General features: G+C 46.8%; 3 protein-coding genes across 3 annotated transcripts; all 3 read left to right on the top strand.

The window, feature by feature from the left end:
* Positions 1-1,537: 1,537 nt before the first annotated feature.
* On the top strand, positions 1,538-3,549 carry HOXA7 (homeobox A7). Its single transcript, XM_066629147.1, is given in 3 exon segments — positions 1,538-1,691; positions 1,694-2,089; positions 3,239-3,549. Coding segments are annotated over 3 exon segments (852 nt in total). The 5' UTR covers positions 1,538-1,546.
* Positions 3,550-11,195: 7,646 nt separating this feature from the next.
* HOXA6 (homeobox A6) lies at positions 11,196-13,451 on the top strand. The gene is made up of 2 exons (XM_066628576.1): positions 11,196-11,649; positions 13,192-13,451. Exons 1-2 carry the CDS (start codon positions 11,196-11,198, stop codon positions 13,449-13,451), a joined length of 714 nt encoding a protein of 237 aa, XP_066484673.1.
* Positions 13,452-15,774: 2,323 nt separating this feature from the next.
* HOXA5 (homeobox A5) lies at positions 15,775-17,757 on the top strand. Its single transcript, XM_066628424.1, has 2 exons — positions 15,775-16,396; positions 17,507-17,757. Exons 1-2 carry the CDS (start codon positions 15,775-15,777, stop codon positions 17,755-17,757), a joined length of 873 nt encoding a protein of 290 aa, XP_066484521.1.
* The last annotated feature ends 1,040 nt before the right edge of the window (positions 17,758-18,797 follow it).

The following is an 18,797-nucleotide window of genomic DNA, read 5'->3' as shown; positions in this document are numbered from 1 at the left end:
CATTGTCCTCCTTCCAGTTTATGATGTGCAATCGAGGCGGGCAGTAAAAGCTGTCTTTACCAAAAGTCCCTGTCTGAGGGAAGGAAACGTGTTTTACAATCCGTTTCAAGGAAGGGTGCGTCGCAACATCTTCAATGGGAAGCAACCTTATTGTGGGGTGGGGGCGGGGGGTGGAAACTAAGGAGTCTTGTGTCCGCCGGACAGGGCTGGGAAAAAAAAAGCCATGCCATCGTCACCAGCATAGAGGTATGTTTTGCTCAGTTGGGGGGTGGGTGGGAAGATGGGGGGGGATCCAGAATGGATTCCATCTCTCATCTCTTGTCCAAGATACCTCCAGTCTTCAAGGTGCTGAAAGACAGTTTATGAATATTTTGTTTCACCTCTTCGCACATAGGTTAAATCATATTGAGGGTGATGATGTCGGTTAGGTGAAATCAGAATGCCATTGAACAGGTCAAGCCCTCCTACTAAAAACCGACTAGATGATTCAAGTATAGGGGACATACTTGGGGGGGGGGAAAGAGAGGGGAAAAAATTCCTCAGTATATTTCTTTCCTGCAAATAGGGAAATGGGCAAAATCAGACCACTCTTAGCTGCTGCTAGATGAAACAAGCGGAAAGATATCTCTCGGTCTGCAGCTCTAAGAATTATAACTCCTTCTCAGACTCCCCCCTCCTTGTTTTAAGCAACGCACAGTCCAATCCTATCCACACTTTCCTGGGAGTAAGCCCCCCCCCACTCTAATGGAGCTTACTTCTGAGTAGGCATACATAGGAGTGGGCTCGCAGTACTCGCAGAGAAAGGGAGGTGAGAAGGCAAAAGCGGTTCTGGAGGAAAGCTCCATTCATCTCGACCAAAGCGTTTAGCCAAACGCATTCTGTCAATATCTTAATAAATCTGTTTGCAAATTAGGAAACCTCCCTTATAAATATTGCATGGCTTCCTTAGCTGCAGGAAATAAAAAATAGTAGTAATGCATGCATAATTTTATATATATACAGAGGGGGGGCAGGCAGGCAGACAGACAGAGAAGGGGGGGAGTTTACTGGTGGGAAGAATATTTTTATGGGAGGTTTTTATTGTGATTTCTCTCCCCGCCCCAGCCCTTTTGAAGATATAGACCAACCGAATAAACTGATTTTTTTAAAAGGGAACAAACAAGCCCTGGAGACCAGGAGACCTAGAATTGGAATAGGACTTCTGGGCTGTCTGGAAACGCGCAGAATAAATATATTGGAGGAGATGGGGAGAGGAAAGCACGTAGGAAAAGAGAAGCGCTGTCCTCCCCTTGCCTTGAGAAGACAGAAAGCTGCCTATTTCCAAATCCTAAAGTTTTCCTATTCCTATTGTTTATCTTGCTCTTTACTGCGAGTTGCTCCAATCCCTCCGGCCCCTGTGACAGCCCGAAAGGGGATGAAGAAAAATCCCCCTCGCCTTCTAATTCGTTTCGACCTAGCGAGATCTGAATCTTCCTTCCCCTTCCATTCTAGGATCTGGTGAGCTGCCCTGATCTATACCACCTGTGATGCAGGAGGAGATTGGAGGATGGGGTCATATGACCGGTCACGTGGTGGAGGCAGCTCTAGTCCCCAAGAAAATGGGGTTTGGTGTAAATCTGGGGGTGTAATGTTATCATATATCACGCTACCTCGTAAAACCGACACCGGAGCCTCCCGGACAACAAATCACCGGTCAAAATTATGAGTTCTTCGTATTATGTGAATGCTCTTTTTAGCAAATATACGGCTGCGGCGGGGGCTGCTGCTTCTCTGTTCCAAAACGCGGAGCCCACGTCGTGCTCCTTTGCCACCAACCCCCCGAGAAGCGGCTATGGACCGGGCGCCAGCGCGTTCCCCTCCTCCATGCCGGGCTTGTACAATGTGAACAGCTCCATATACCAGAGCCCCTTCTCGTCCGGATACAGCCTGGGCTCAGACGCCTACAACCTGCACTGCTCCTCTTTCGATCAGAACATTCCCGTCCTCTGCAGTGACCTAACCAAAGCCAGCTGTGAGAAAGCGGAGGAGAGCAACCTGCACAGCCAGGCTGAGAGTAATTTCCGGATATACCCCTGGATGAGGTCTTCAGGTAGGGGGAAGGCGCGCGGGGGGGGGGGAGGTGGAGAACCTCAAGCGTTGGCGGGCCAGGCACATCAATGCAGAGCAAGGAGGGGAGAGGGAAAAACAATAAAACCCAACTTCCAGGCACAAGAGAGCGCGGGCTCCTCTGCTTTTAATTAAGCACAGGCGCCATGGCGCAGAGAGCCCGTGGCATTGTATGTAAATGAGTCTCGTAAAACTTTTTATGGCCCAATTAATGGGTTCTAGCCTCGTAAATTTATCTCACGCCACTTTGCTCTGGAAATGGGAGCTGGGGGTTCGATTTTTGGGTCGGTTGGGGGGGGAGGAAAAAGAGGAGAAAGGGGCTCGGAGAGGAAGGACCACATGGTGAAGGAGCTTCTTCTCGCCCAGAGGGGCAGAAAAATGATGGGGGGGGGAGAGAACTAGGATACTTGGGGGGGGGCTGGCGGGAGGGGGGGTGAAAATATCCTAAAAGTCTCTTCCCATCGATGGTTTGGGCTGAAACGAGTCATGTCCTGTATATTTTTTTTTTTCATGTTCAGAGAACTCGGGGTCACCTATGAACAGGCAGAGGAGAGAGGGGTTCGTGGCTCTCCGGGAAGCCAGATGTGTCCACTTTTATGGTTGTCTAGGACTGGAGCCTGGCTGAGCCCTGAGTTCCAGACACCGCTGCATCTGATTCCAGGGGAGTCTGGAATGTGGGATCATCGTCTGCGGAGGAGTTCCTCCAGACCACCTTCCCCCTCCCCTGTCTTTTATCTTGTTCTTTTTTAGTGATGCGTTGAAAGAGAGAGGGTCCTTCTTTCCCCTCCTTTGCCTTCTCTGAGGGGCATTTCAGACCAGTGAAGGTTGTGATGTTGTTGTACAGGAAGCCTGCCTCACACTGCAGCAAGTGAGCCTTACTTCCGAGGAGGCACGTTGAAAACGGGTCTCGAGAATGTCCTTAGATGAGCAGAGCCTTCTGGATGGCAGTCATGCCTTTGTCAGGAATAGGGGTGCAGCTGGGGGGGTGGGAGAGGAAGGTTGACTTCATTTGTTCTCTGCTTGTAAAAAGGTCACTTCTCCCCAGCCCGATGGCCTTAATTTCTTGGTGTGCTTTAACTGTGGAGGCTCCTCTCGCTCTCTTTCTCCCCATCTTCCACTCCACTCCATCCAGGTCCGGATAGGAAGCGAGGGCGTCAAACCTACACCCGCTACCAGACCCTGGAGCTGGAGAAGGAGTTCCACTTCAACCGCTATCTGACCCGCCGGCGGAGGATAGAGATCGCCCACGCCCTGTGCCTGACGGAGAGGCAGATCAAGATCTGGTTTCAGAACCGGCGCATGAAATGGAAGAAGGAGCATAAGGAAGAGACGGTCGGGGGCGCCGCGGAACCCAAGGACAGCTCGTCCACCGCCGCCGCCTCGGTGGAGAAAGTGGAGGAGGAGGAAGAGGAGGAGGAGGAGGAGGAGGAGGAAGCTGAGTGAAGCTCGCCGGCTCCCCGTCGCTCCAGCCAACTCAGTATTCACGTGGCAGTTGTAAACGCTCTCTTGAAATCAGAATCAGAATAATAGACCCTTGTGGTGGCCATTTCCAGTGATAATGGAAAACAAACAAACAAAAAGAGCTAAGTTGCCCTTCTGCACCCTCCCCACAACACCCTAGTTTACTCCCTGTGTAAACTAGGAGTAACTTCCTACTAGAGAATCTGGACCAGTTTGGGCTGTGGTCGTTTCTTTTAATTTTTGTCGCCTCTATCTTGATATATATCAGTAACATTTTGTACATGTGTGTGTTACTGGTTATTTGTGACTGGGAAAAAAAAGTCGTTACTTGCACATACAGGGGAAGTAAAAGCCCCATAGAGAAACTACCTGACTGTATTGGTCCCTATTAAACCCTTATGGGATAAGTGCATTAGGTTCACATTCAGACTACCTAATTTACACAGGAAAAAAAAAAACTATGTACTTCAAATTGCTGGGTTTTTTTTGTTTTTGTTTTAATAACCTGGGGGTGGGATTTTTTTTGGGGGGGGGAATCCTTGAAGAAAAAAAAAATAAATAAACCACTACACTCAAAAGCAGTGATCTGTACTACCTATTTTCAAACTACCTAGTATCTAATCCCGCCTCCCTCTATACAAAGCTATACTGTATTTTATTAATTTAAAAAAAAAGTCATGCGAATATGACTCTGTGTGTAGGGCATGAAGGGAAGAGGAGAAGGCGTACAAGGGGAGGAGGAGATTCATGACCTTCATAGCCTGACATAGGATTAGGTGCCGTATTGCTGAATATAATGTAAAGTTGTTGTTGTTGTTTTTTAAATAATGTATTTATTCCCAGGCTATAATTAAGTGAAAACCATATGCTGCAATAGAGATGCTACTTCTAAGTACTGCTAGTCCGGATTTTAAGTGATAAGTCCTGGCCAAGGTTGCACAAGGCTGTTTTCTCGCTGCCTGGCAATGCGCTCTGGATGGCCAAGTACTTTTTTAATTTTAATATTTACATATCATATTAAAATGGTATATCATTTATTTGGATAATGCCGCTGACAAGGAAAAACAAAAACAAAACACCACACACACACCTTTAAGGAGTAAGTTTTTAAGCAAAGGCTTTGCACCTATTCCCAACGCACCTTTCTGCCCTTGTCTTTATAACCACAGTATGTTGGGTCTGGCACCTGGTGAATTTCCGTTCCATTCACCAAGCTGGTGTACTGGAACCCAACTTTGGCCATTGCTGTTGTCTTGGTCTTCATTTATAATATAGCGTGTCATAAGCTGGGGGAGTCTGTACTTAATTGGGTAACTTTGTAGCATGAGGCAGTGTTGAAAACTCTGTATCAATAAATTCCACCTTGAAAGCTTGGGTTAAACTTTGTTCATAAATTGTACGTTACAATGTGTTCTTTTTTTCACATGTGCTCATTGTGAACATTGAGGTATTCTGTGATTTTAAAAAATGGGGGAAGGGGTGGAGAGGGGTGTGCACGGGTGTGCGAGTGAGTGAGTGTGCAAGCGAGTGAATCTTCTCTGGAAGTCCTTTGGTGTATCACCCACGTTCAATGTGTTTTATGTTACACAAAAATAAAATAAAACAGATGCTTGTTGACAATGAATCCTCTTTTTTATTAGGGAAGAATAGATAGAGAGAAGGACGATGTCCTTTTGGGAAACCATCAAAACCTGGGGTATTGGAAGTAAAAGAAATAGCTAGGTATAAAAACCCTAACACCTCTTGGGTCTAGGTTCTGAGGACAACACTCAGGGTGTAACCCTGTACACACTTTGCGGGGGGGGGGGTGGCCTTTGAGCACAATGGATCTCACTTCTGGGTTATCATGCATAGGGTTAGTCTGTGTAGTTCTCTGGCAAGATCTGCTGTATTGAGAATTCCACTTTGGCTTTCTCCAAACTGTCACCACCATCTCTTGTTATTAAACCATAACTGTGTTACTGATGAAGGTGAGACATTTAGCATGGACTCTTCAAGGTACTTTACTACAATCCCAGTAATGCAGAACAAAGGCTGGTGCAATCTATGGGAGCTCCATTCGAATAAGGTATCTAGGATCTGGGCATAAGTGATGGGCTGATAGGCACCTAGTAAGGGACCTAATCCCTAACACTTGTTTGGGGCATAAATCCCGTTGATTCGGAGAAGAGTTACGTCCACGTAGGAGGAGAGGAGTAAAGAACAAAATAATTCGTTGTTGTTTTTAACCTGACTTCTCAGAAACTCGGCCTTGCAGTTGATCTAAGGCATGTTGAAGCTGAAGTAGGTCTCACTTTTATTCCAGTGAGATTTACTCCTAAATAAATACGCATTGAACAATAGAATTAGCTTATTGAAGCTGAATTGAAACGTTGGCTTGAAAACTGTCACCACAGGCATAGGTGGAAATCTGAATTTGGGGGAAAGAGAGCAAGGAGCGCTTCCACCATCAAACCCAACCCATGACTTGGAGTGAGTTTAGTGGTAGGGACTGGGTTGTAGCCCAGCAACCTAGTCAGTTCTCAGAATGGGGAAAGGAACAAAAACCTGGAATCCAGACCCAGGCACATCCTCCAAAACACATTTCCAAATATTTTTCTTACCACCAGTTTCCTTTTGAGAAAAGCGAACTGGGCAGGTTTAAAGAATGGCGGTCTAGAGAGCAGGGCTTGAAAAGGCAGGAAGAAGAGATGCCCTAACTGCAGATTCTCTGCTGAGCTGCGAAATGCATCTAGCTTAACGTTCATAGAATAGAATTGGGGGGGGGGGGAGAGAGAGAGAGAGAGAAATGCTCCCTACTGTGGGTCCTTTAAAAATCTAGGGCTGCCTCTCTGGTAAAATGGCGCCTCTCTAAGTCCAGCCTCTTTCTCAGTGATGAGGAAAAGGCCATAAATCCGTTGTTGTTTATGAAAATTTACAACTTTGCAATACAACTTTATGAGTGCTTCGGTTCCTCCATTGGTCGCTGACGGTCATGTGGACGGTAACCGTGAACATGAACTTTTTTATAATTTCCCTGGCGAGAATAGAGCTGCATTCTTGTGCTCCGCTCTGTCCTGCTTCGGATCTCTCTGGCTTTCCAGTCGTCGCCCCCCCCCCCAAGCCAGCCAGCCAGCCAGCCAGCCAGCCAGCCACCCCCGCTTTTCCATTTGTCCTTTGTAAGTCAATAGGGAGCCCAGTGCATGGAGGTTCAGCCGAGGCAGCCGCCTGGCACACCGGGCTTGGAGGGCCATTTCCAGTCCCTCCGGCGGAAGATGGGGCATACTGGATTCCAAGCGCTGGAGTGGCAGATTTTCAACTCGCAACCTGGCTAATTTCCTGCTTCTTCTGGCACCGAAAGGAGGGCGATCCGTCTCCAGGGCAGCCAAAGGGACAGCTGTCAAAGCCGCCGGCGCTCCTGCCAGCCAGGATCTGAAGGTGAGAAACGCAAAGAGCGTGAGCCGCGATCGTAGAACCACCTGGAACGACTGACCTGTCTCCATTTGTATTCGAGACAGGAGGTTGGGCAGCCAGGAGAGCCCTGGTGCCAAGGGAGCTGGCCGGATTTTCTTTCGAGTGCATGCACAAAAGAGAAAGGCTGTCCCGTTGCCATTTGGACCTGACCAAACTCCATTGATTTAAACACAGGTCGCATTGTGCAGACACGGTGGGTCTGGGACGCCTTCAAGGAGGCGCCCTGAGAACCCCCGAGTTGCAAGGAGGCGTAGAGAACCGCGTAAGCTCTCTTGGTCTCCTGATGTTTCATTTGAGTTTGTTCTGACTTTTTTTAAAAAAATTGAAACGTGCCTATAATATTATCGATGCAGCGACAAGAGTTTGACACCCAATTTCAGGTTCATTCCCCTAATAGCGAGCATATTATGATATTAAAATTGGGATTTTGGTTTTAGAGGAATGTCCAGGTGTGCAGTTTGGAGTCCGGATATTATTGCCTTTTTTTTTAGTCTGGGAATGCGGTGTGTTCATTCATGATTGGAGGTTGAAATGCAATCAGGAAGCGGGCTGGGATGGAAGATGACTGTCATGTGAACATTTAAACAAATGCAATAGTTGTGGGGTGGGGGGAATGTGGTGCTGGAACCGAAGGCGAGGTACACTTAGGAGGCTATAACGCGCTGGTCGCCCATTTTGCGTCGCTCCTTGCCCACCGTTTTCTAGGAGAGAAAAGCTATCTGACTGTGCTGTCTTGAAACATTCCTACATAACCTCAGATACTCATTCCTGAACAGCAGCATTGCCTTCAATGGAGAAGGAGGTGGGTTGTTTTTGTTTGGTGCTTTATTTCTGGCCCCCTTCTCCTCGAAGCTGAGAAAGAATTGCTTGTGCATTTCATTGCAGTATCTGTTCTGCTGCAACCGCAGTGAATGTCGGATTATTTATCGCCCAAGAGGCGATAAATGCTCGGTGCTGCCACGGTGTGGCCGAAGGAGGTACTAGGCCAAAAGCAACCGCCTGCTTTAAAAAAAGAGAGAGAGAGAGAGAGAAATCCACCAAGCGGACTGCTTTTTATTAGCAACCAACTCCATTATAGAAAATAATAGTAATTAAAACCGGCTGTCAATGGCCCTTATCCTGTCAAGGCGATTTCTCCACTGGAGTGCTTAAAATGGGCTGGAGGAGGAAAGGAAGGGGGGACAGTCCTGAAATATGCCCTGGGAGCCGGTTCAGGCACGGGGAACTGGACACGTTAAGGGGACCCGATGGGAGTGACTCCAACACGATCCATCTGAACAATGGCTGGGATTGCCAGGTCTGTTTGGATTAGCTGCTCTTAGCGAAAAGTTGCTTTCGGTTACAGCTCTGAACACGAGAAGGATTTGTAAGTGGATTTATCTACCCTAGCAGGAAAGGAGCTTTTAAGCTTAAGGGGCTAATTGCTGCCCGCACCTGTATTCCAACTTGGTTGGGCTTATTATGGTCTCGGTTGGATGAAAGGAGAGGAGGGCGGGTGACCCTCGTCTTGGTTAAAGTGGTCGTCCTATTGAAAACTAAAAAAAAGAAAGAAAGAAAGAAAAAGAAAAGAAAGAAAGAACCAGAGGCTGCGGTTTAAAGAGCTGTGGAGTTTTGGGTGTCTTGCTTTAAAATTGATTGTTTACCTTGCTCCAGTTAGGAATGTGTCCCGGAGAGTTTGTCTGGGATCGTTTGAGAAGATACATTGTCTGACTGGCCGAGCTTCTGTTCAGCAGATGTGAGTCTCGGAACCTCTGGGTTAGAAAAAAAAAAAACATTATAAAAAACCCTTACTGTAAGGAACTAATGTAACTGGTTCATTGGATTGCATTGGGGGTTGCTTGTCTCTGGATCACAAACTCACAGACCTGGTGAGCTTGTACTGTATACATTTCCCGCCTTATTTTTTCTCTCTCTGAGATGTTGTCATTGATTACTTTGATTTATTTTGCCATTTGTGACCACAATCCATTCAAAACGGCATCCAAAGAGATTTCTCTGAGATTGCGTTGAATTTACAGTGGCTACTTCATGATGTGGATGTTTAGAATACTCTCCTATTTATGCTATGTGACTTCAGGGTGGTGTTTCACTCATTAAAAAAAAATTAATTGGATTCTAGCCAATACTTTTTTTTTCCCCAAAAGTGTGGTTGATGAACAAATGTTACCTATACTTTGGCTGTAGAGACTTTCTCCACTTTTCATTTATATTAGTGCTGATGTTTATTTAAAAGGTACACATATTTTTGTGTTGCAGAAGTCTTTGAAAGGTGGTTTAGTTTTGTATTTCCGATCATGGTTGTTTTCCCTTTTCTATATCTATGCAGACTCCCCCCCCCCCTCAACTGCATTTATAGTTTACCTTTTAGGGGAGAAATGGTTCGGGAAGTCCTGGGGGGTGGGGTTGAAGTCATTATTGGAGGCAATCGAGAACTCTATGTGAAACTGCATTGAACAACAAACCATGCACAAGATTGCAGGGGGTGGGGAGAGACATGACTGTTAACTTACTGCTGTTTTATAGATACCGTAATAGGGCTCCGGAAATGAAACAAAACAGCTTTCAAAAGCAACAAACCTCACGGTTTCAAGCTAACTAAGGACTAGTTACTACAAAGACCATTAAAAAAAAAAGTCTAGTACCTCAAAGCAGGCAGTTCAGGGAAGTGGGGAAAATAAAACTCTGTAAACAACTGGGAAATCTTTCTGGAATTTTTTTTTAAAGAACATAAGACACAAATTTAAATAACTTCTGACTATATCAGTAGCACTTCTTGTCCCAGTTCTAGCTCTCAAAAGTCTTATTTCTACTTTAGCAGTCTGAAATAACCACCAGGTCTGAAAAATGCAAAATAAGAACTTGGCAAATCTAAAGATTAAAAAAAAGAAAAGCAAAAAAACCACAAGATTTAAAGAAAATCATTAGTAGCTGGCAATCAACCTGAGTCATCTCTCCAGGCAATACTTGAAAAGGGTTTATCTGAGGATTCAGTTCCTCCTCCCCCCCCTTTGCCAGATTCAGACAACAGCAACTGAAGCTGCAATTATGCTACTTGCTGGGTTTTTAAAAAATAAAGAAGGAAATTTTAAAAAGCCAAGAACAGGAATGTGTCTGCTCTGCTTTCCCTGGAATACTCTCCTGTCTTCAAAGTACCTAGGAGCTTCCTCAGCTACTTTCACGTGGAAAATACCCACAACCAACCAAGGAACAAGAACAATGTAGACACCACCATTTCCTGTCCTCTTCCTGATCTGCTATTAAATGATCTGAATCATTCTTAGCAGGCTGAATTTCTTTCCTCGGCTACTAAGAGAACTGCCAAAAAAAAAAAAAAAAATAAAGCGTTGCTTTTTCTTTCTTTTTTAATCCCTAAGCAAATGAAACCAGTCTAAATATAATCACTTATTAGACCCTGGAGGGAAATATTTGGGAAGGTTACTATGCAATAGTTTCTTCCCCAACTCCAGAACTGGGGGTGGGAGGAACTAATTGATAGTCCTTATTCCCCCCTCCTACCAGGAGTCCAAATATATTCTTCTTTTTGTTTTGAATTTTTTTTATCCTTTTATTTTTTTCTTTAATTGTCTTCTCAAAGGTATAAATCAGTCGGTGGCCTTGCTTTCATCTGCTGGGGGAGGGGCAGGAGGCTGAAGGGGTGGGATGGGGCCAGAGAGGGAGTTTCCTGGGTGCCCAGGGAGGTGCCTTCAGTTTACACCTCCTAAACCTGGTGAGGTGCCTTTCCCGCTTCCAGCGGCCAGGTGCATCGCGCCCTGAGTGTCCTCAGCCACCGGGGTCATTCTTCATTTTACCCAGTCGATCCCCCCTTCCCTTCCTGCCCTCCCAAAGCCCTCCTTCCCAGCAACTGCCCTGCTTGCCTTTTGGCACAGGGGAAGGTGGCTGGTTACGTACTGCCATCCATCTGCCGTGCTCCGGCGGCGGCGGGGCTTGGAGGGGGGGTGTTGTTTGTAACTTTCCTGGCTCGGGGGCGGCGGGTCCCAGGGGAGAGGGCCCTCCGCCGCGCTCTCATTGGTCGCAGCCTCGTCAGCTGGTGCTATTTGCTGCTGTCGCTTTTGGCGCTCGGCCATCCAGAAACAAACCACTTGGATGACTACTAATAGTTATAGCCAGATGTACTAATACACAACAAATCACGGTCCGGGATCTGGGGAGCGTCCATGAGTTCCTATTTTGTGAATCCCCCTTTTCCGGGGAGCCTGCCTAATGGGCAAGAGCCGTACCTCGGGCAGATCCCCCTCTACCCAGCGGGCTACGAGGCTCTGAGGCACTTCCCAGGCTCTTATGGGGCCGGCAGCCTGCAGGATAAGACCTACTCCTCACCTTGCTTCTACCAACAGTCCACCAACACGGTCATCGCCTGCAACCGGGCGTCCTATGACTATGGAGCCTCCTGCTTCTATTCAGACAAGGACCTGGGCGGCGCCTCCTCCTCGCCCTCCGGCAGTGGCAAGCAGAGGGCCAGCCACTCGGGGGACTATCTGCCCTGCTTTGCTTCTGACCAGCAGTACAAGCCCGAGAGCGGGTCAGCCAAGATCCTAAATGAGGAAGGCAGCGACCGGAAGTACAGCAGCCCTGTTTACCCCTGGATGCAAAGGATGAACTCGTGTGCTGGTGAGTCATTGGGATGCCCCCACGAATCGAGGGGGGTGGGGTGTCAGGGGGTGAAGGTGAAGTTGAAAAGGGGGGGGAGGAGAGACAGGGGCTTTATTCTGCAAGGAAGATTTTTTTTTTAAAGACATACTTTATTCAGGCTGTCTGGGAAGAGCAATGGCACCTGACAGCCAATGGGTAACTTGAGACACTTTTCCAGATTCTTCTTCAGCCTGACATTAGGGCTACCTTGAAAAGGGATGCTTTAAAAAAAAAAAAAAGAATCGCTTCTAGTCTGGGTCAGTAGATAGACTGCAAACCCTCAAAACTGGCCTAGAAGCAACTCTCACTACAATGAATATGGTTTACAACCACGTGATTATATATATGTGTTAAAATGAATGGCTAAGCACAGTATTAAAACAACTATAATAATAAAGATGGTCCTCCTTCCCCAAGACTGATGTAAAGGAATATGCCCTCTGTATCGACCACTTCCTACTCTTGTAAGGCAGACCCTCTCTTCCCCCTCCCTTCACCCACCCATTAGGGTACAAGTACACATTAGCAACTGAATGCAGGGTTTCCAGTAATATGTGTGCAGGCACACACACACAATCCATCTCAGAGACTGAGGGAGAGAAACTTGATCAATTGCCAAATTCCGATTTACTTCAATGGATAAGAATTTCATACTTTAAACTTCCACTGCAAAATATGTGTGTGGGAGTGAGTGAGTGAGTGAGTGAGAGAGAGAGAGAGAGAGAGAGAGAGAGAGAGAGAGAGAGAGAGAGAGAGAGAAACTAATTTAAAATAATTAAATCCCTGTTTCCTTCAGCTTTTTTCTAGAGTAAACTTCCATTTCTGTTTAAACCCCTGCTGTGGTCACATTTAAAAAAACAATAATAATTTTTAAAAAGATCTTTATGAGTGCAGGCTAAAAATTCCCCCACCCCCATTCATTTTGATCCTAAAAATACTCACATGGAAGTCATCTTTACTGAAATCTTGGCTATAAATGCATTGATGCTCTGAATGCCTGTTCGCTGCAATTAGATTAATTATGACCAAGCTGCGCAGTTTGGCCAAAGTTAAGCATTTTCAAGTCCCATTTATTTTAATGAGCAAGAGTTAAGCTCATGAGCATACTTGTGTTTCCCTTGAAAATCAATAGGACCGACAAGTGCTTAACGTGCACTGGATTGTGTCCAGCTACTCTGCAATAAGTTCTGAGGCTACCAGAGAGTGGGTTTCACACATGCCTCCATGCTCTATATTTGCATCTGGGCACTGTTTGTGGGCTATGAGGGACTCCGTGTTGAATTCTAGGTGAAATTTAGCCCTTTGATTTATGAATATTGGGTCCTCAAGATTCTTCTACCAAATTACAAACCGAAAATCATTGAGAAAGATTAAACCCTGGAAAAATAGGAAGATGAGTGTCTCTTAAGGAAGAGGGTGGGAAAAGACAGCTAGCAGACCTCCAAGCTGTTTCTTGCTCCTTGCTTCCTAAGCAAGTAGAGGGCCTCCTCAACTAAGCGCATATTGTCTTTACTTCCACAGGTACAGTATATGGAGCACATGGGAGACGAGGCAGGCAAACCTACACCCGATACCAGACTTTAGAGTTAGAGAAGGAGTTCCACTATAACCGATACCTCACCAGGAGGCGACGGATTGAGATTGCAAATGCCCTCTGCTTGACCGAACGACAGATTAAAATCTGGTTTCAAAACAGGCGAATGAAGTGGAAAAAGGAAAGCAAACTGATCAATTCCACACAGCCCAGCAGCGAAGACACAGAGGAGAAGTCAGGGGAGTAACATCCATGCTTAAGAAAAGTTCCCAGACCTTTCCTTAGGAGCCTGAACCTCACCCACCCACCCCTCTAGTTACATTCTTCCACTAAAATCCCTTTAGGGTATTTTTGTTTTGTTTAAACCGTCCTGATGATTCTCAAAGGTTTGATTAAAATATATACATATTTATATATAAATATTTGCAATTAGCTGCGAGTTTCTTTGTGCATAGAATTCTTGACTATAGATGTGCATAGCTTCTGAGCTAGTCAGGTCTCCGAAAGATAGGTTAGGATGCTTAAATTGCTTCAGGTATGGCCAAGGCTTAATTTACTTTAAAAAAAACAAAAACAACACAATATCTGTGTCCATATGGAAGTCTGTAATCTGATGGCAGGGCTTCCAGGCGAAAGAAAACGCCAGCCCCTTGTTCCAATGGAAACCTCCATGTTTTCGAATGGCCAGAGATATACAGGCTTATTTATGTCTTTGCTACTAACCGGAGAGATGGCTGCTCATTGTTCTCTCTTTCACCTGAGACCTGAGCCATCTCTTCGGAAAAGAAGATTCCTTGATTTCAAGGGGACTTCTTGAAAGGTTGCCATCATGGCAACTTTATGGCACTAAAATGCTCTGGATTAAGAAAAGCGCATTTCCTCATGTATATGATTCCCATATATAAACTAAGACAAAGAAGGAATGGGAGAATAAGAACTTCAGCTTGAGTTATAGGTTTAAGAAAGCAAAAACGAACCTCAGATTTTACCATGTTAGCAGTGTACAAGGTATTTTTTTTGAAGTGACCAGATATATATTTTTTTAAATAAAAATGGGCAGAAACCTGCATTTTGGGAAAGGTCAAAATCCGGTAAATGGAACTTAACTGGAAGAACGAGTGTTTCAAGGCAGGCAGGTTTATTGGGATCCTTTATGGACTTTATTTTAAAAAGATGTTATTTATGAAGCACAGAGGTTTTAATTTCTGAAGGCTATTGCGGGAGTTTAGAAGAGAGGCAAGCAGGTCTTGAGAACACTGAAGCATTCTGTATTTTGCTAAATTCCTCGGCAACAACAAGAATTGTACACAAAACTAGCTAGAAATGCATCCCCTACAGTATTTTTTATTTATTTATTTCACATAAATTTTCTGATGGGAGGGGAAGAAGGCAGGGCTTGATTTACACTATAGTCCAGAGAACATGTATGTTCCCATATACTTGTATGGCTGCTTTGTATCCATTCCATATACGTGCCTGTGGAAATGGGAAGATTCTTTTTTGAGTACTATGGAAGCTGTGCTACCTGGGTGAAGGCTCTGAATATTTTTCATAGCGAAGCCTCCTCTGAAAATCTCCACATTATATTTATGCAAAAGAGGAGTTGGGGGGGGGGGAGGAATAGGGAAGAAAGAAAGGAGATCCAATTGTACTACTCAGAAAATTACATTAGATTTTTTTCCCCAGCCTATTTAAGTAGAGTATTGTCCAACCTCTCAGTTGAAAAAGAATTTGCTTATTTGATCAGCAGTGATCTTAAGTCGATGTGTGTGTCCCCCTTCCTTTCTCGCCTTCTTTTTGAAGCGCCTAGAACTACGGGACAGTAATGGTTTGTTAGAACCCCAGAATTTATTTTTTTACTCCCAATTGGTTTCAATAATCATTAACCTTCCCCCCCCAAAAGAAACTAAAAATATTATTTTCTTTTGCTTTGATTCTTAGAATCTCTAACAGAGATGGGGAACAAAAGCAAAAAATAAAAGATGAAGACTGAAAAGGAGCTGTTATTGAAATTAAAGGGGGGTGAATCTATTTCCCCTCCATTCCTGCCTTCTTGCTGGGTTTTTTTTGTGTGTGTGATGGGGAGCCGATAGCCCTTCACAAACGGTACATACTAATGGAACTGCGCGAGAGATGCCATAATTTTGCTATAATGGGCTGTAACCTCGATTCGACCCCAGCCCTGCTGCAGCCCCCTGGGCTGGGAAGACTGCAGATCTCGCCTGTCTCCAGAGGGTGGCGCACGAGGCCGACTGACAGCCGGGTTGCTGGCAAGCGGGCTCGCGCTCGCCGGGCACGCGCACCCCCCTCCCCAGCCCTCCAGCATCCACCCAACTCCCCCATTTAGTGCACGAGTTTACCTCTAGAGGTCATCAGGCAGGATTTACGACTGGACAACAAAAGCACGTGACATGGAGTCGTACCCCATATTTGGGTGCCTACGTAGGAGGGAACCAAGTACATGTCCCAGTCATTTCCATAATTCATCATAAATTGTGCAAGGGTGCTATAGACGCACCAAAAAACGCCGCAAAGAGCCACAAATCAAGCCCCCCGATCCCCCCAAACAAATGAGCTCTTATTTTGTAAACTCCTTCTGCGGTCGCTACCCCAATGGCCCGGACTACCCCTTGCACAATTATGGAGACCCGGGGGCCGTGAGCGAGCAATTCAGGGAGTCCGCCAGCATGCACTCCGGCAGGTACGGCGGCTACGGCTACAATGGCATGGACCTCAGCGTCGGCCGCTCGGCCACCTCCAGCCACTTTGGGGGGGCCACGGAGAGGGCTCGCGGCGGCGGCGGGGGCTACCCCTCCAACAGCACCTCCGAGGCCAGGTACGCCGGCCGGGCGACCACCCACTCGCCAGCGCCTGACCCTCTGCCCTGCGCCGCCGCCGCCGTGGCCAGCTCGCCCGCCGCCGGCGGCGACGTGAAAAACTCCCCCGCCAACTCGACCAGCACTTCGTCCACCACGTCCAGCAGCAGCAGCAGCACCGGCAGCACCAGCAACACCCACCTAGGCAGAGAAGGGCTCAGCACGTCGCCCGCTGGCACCGAGGACGATGCCCCCGCCAGCAGCGAGCAGGCGAGCTCCCAGCAGAACGACCAAAGCACAGCCCAGCAGCAGCAGCAGCAGCAGCCTCCACAACCCCAGATCTACCCCTGGATGAGGAAACTGCACATAAGCCATGGTAAAAGCATGCCCTGCTTCTGTCTGGGGGGGCGAGAGGCGAGGGACCCGGGTGGTGCTGCTTGCAGGAGAGAGAAGGGGGTGCCAAGCAGCGTGCCTTCCCTGGGCTGGGGGGTGTGGGGGCACACTCTCGCCAGTGCGCTCTGCCCTGGCCCCAGCAAGTCACACACACCGTGCCTGCTGAGAGCCAGCAGAGAGGACAGGAAATCGGGGGGCAGGGGGAAGCCGTCGCCTCTTCTCTGCTCCTCGATAACTCCCCCCCCCCACAAGTCCCCAGAACTGCGAGGTGTCATTGAAACGGTGGGGAGAGCGCGAGCGAGCTTGAATAGCGCGTGTCAGCCTCTCTAATTTATGGTGAGGACCGTCCAGGGGAAGAAAAAAAGACACCGTTACTAATTCTATCAGAAAAGAAGTTGAGCAAATAGCATGCGTGTGTGTGTGTGTGGGGAGGGGGTGCTGGTGGGGGGAAAGAGCCAAGATTTCTCTGGGAGAGAAGTCGAAAACTTAAGACGAGAGGCTGGAGTGGGGGGGGGGAGATCACAGTTGGGAGGGGGCTGGAAGGCTAATCCTGCAGCCCTCCACCTCTTGGAAGTCAATTTCTCTGAAATCAGGGAGGCTGACTGCCAAATGGAGCGTGCTTTAGCTCAGGACTGAGAACGGATCTGCCAGGGTGGTTTTCTTGGGCAGCTTTCTCTAAGAATGTGAGCACACCACGATCCCAAGCACGCCACCCTTGAAGGCAAGCCAGAGATTGACTTGCAGATAAAAAAGAACGTGTCCAGGGGCAGGGTGCAGAAGGAAGTATGGCGTGCTCTTTGGATGAGTTCGCCTGTGTTGAAATTCAGCCGCCTGTAAGAGTCAAAGGGGAAGTGATTTCAGCCCCACAATGCTGGATATTATTTAAGGAAAGGGAAGGGGGGATGGGGAGGAAAGGCGGGAGCAGGACGAAGGGACTTGTTGAGTGCTTCTCGAAGCTGAGCAGAAATAAGCCAGCCAAAGAACAGGAGGAGATAGGAGGGATGGGAAGGCAATGGCTCCTGGAGGTTGGGAAGGAGAGCAAGGAGCCGTTCTCAGCAGCCCAGAGTCTCACCGCCTCCCTTTTCTGTTGCAGACAACATAGGGGGGCCCGAGGGGAAAAGGGCTCGGACTGCTTACACGCGCTACCAGACTCTGGAGCTGGAGAAAGAGTTTCACTTCAATAGATACCTGACCCGCAGGAGGAGGATTGAAATCGCACACGCGCTGTGCCTCTCAGAGAGACAGATCAAGATCTGGTTCCAAAACAGGCGCATGAAATGGAAAAAGGATAACAAGCTGAAGAGCATGAGCATGGCAGCCGCGGGGGGAGCCTTTCGCCCGTGAAGAGAGCAACATCTCTACAGTCCTTCCTCCAACCCACCCCCACTCCCCAAAAAACACACAAAACAGAACAAAAAAAAAATACACCCCAAGTACTGAGCAGTATTATAGGAGCTGACCCTGCGTGGAGTGTCAGTAGTCTCTCTAGTCTCTCCCCCGCTCTTACGTTGACTTCCTCCAACTTCCCTGGGAGGCTTCAGCTGAAGAAGCTCTTCCCCATCGTCATCTTTGAATCATGAGCCTGTTTAATTGAGCCTCCCTAGCGCGTGTTACCAGTAGAGCTGCTTCCCTTGCATTTCTTTGTCTTGAATGGCTTTGTCTTGAAAAGGAACAAAAAAAAATAATGTAGATGTTTTAACTTATTTATATGAAGCGTGTTACTTGAAGTAACTGTAAAAAACAAAAAACCCACCTAAAGGAACAAGTAAAAGAGGGAGATTCCTTCCTTCCTTCTTTCCCTCCCTCCCTTCTCTCTCTCTCTCTCCCCCCCTCCTGTTTAGTCTCAGTGTTTTTCTGTGTGCTGCACTCGCTGTGCTTAACTGTGCATGTGTGTTCAAAAGTGTCAATGTCTCTGTATAGCTCCAAGCTGTGGCCATGATTTCCACTCCAAAACGACCTATCTTAATTCCTGTTGTCATTAATGGTTGTTGTAGAGGTGAAATGATGAAATACAACTGAACGTGTCCTAACTGTGTAGTGAATAGTGAATCTGTGACGAAAACTGTGATTTCAGACAGTATGTCCTTGCTGTGCCTTTGTATATGACTTTTTGCACGAACTCTTTGAAGTGGCAACTTCAGTAACGTATAATTCTTTTTTTTTTGTTTGTTTCCTTTTTTTGTGAACAAAGTTACAGATAGAGTCAAAGTCTGGCTGTTTGAGCAAAAAAAAAATGTGATCCGCTTTTTACAAACATTGTTTTAGTTTTTTGGTTTTTTAAAAATACCTGACTGGAAAAAAATAAACTTTCTATTGTAACTCCCCTCCCTTTTTATTTTTATGTTTTTGCTTTTGCCTTTTGTGGGGGAATCTGATCCATGCTC

This window comes from Tiliqua scincoides, chromosome 5 (assembly GCF_035046505.1).
Source record: "Tiliqua scincoides isolate rTilSci1 chromosome 5, rTilSci1.hap2, whole genome shotgun sequence".
Lineage (NCBI taxonomy): Eukaryota > Metazoa > Chordata > Lepidosauria > Squamata > Scincidae > Tiliqua > Tiliqua scincoides.
Note: the sequence above shows the minus strand (reverse complement) of the source record. Positions and strands in the feature narration are given on the sequence as shown.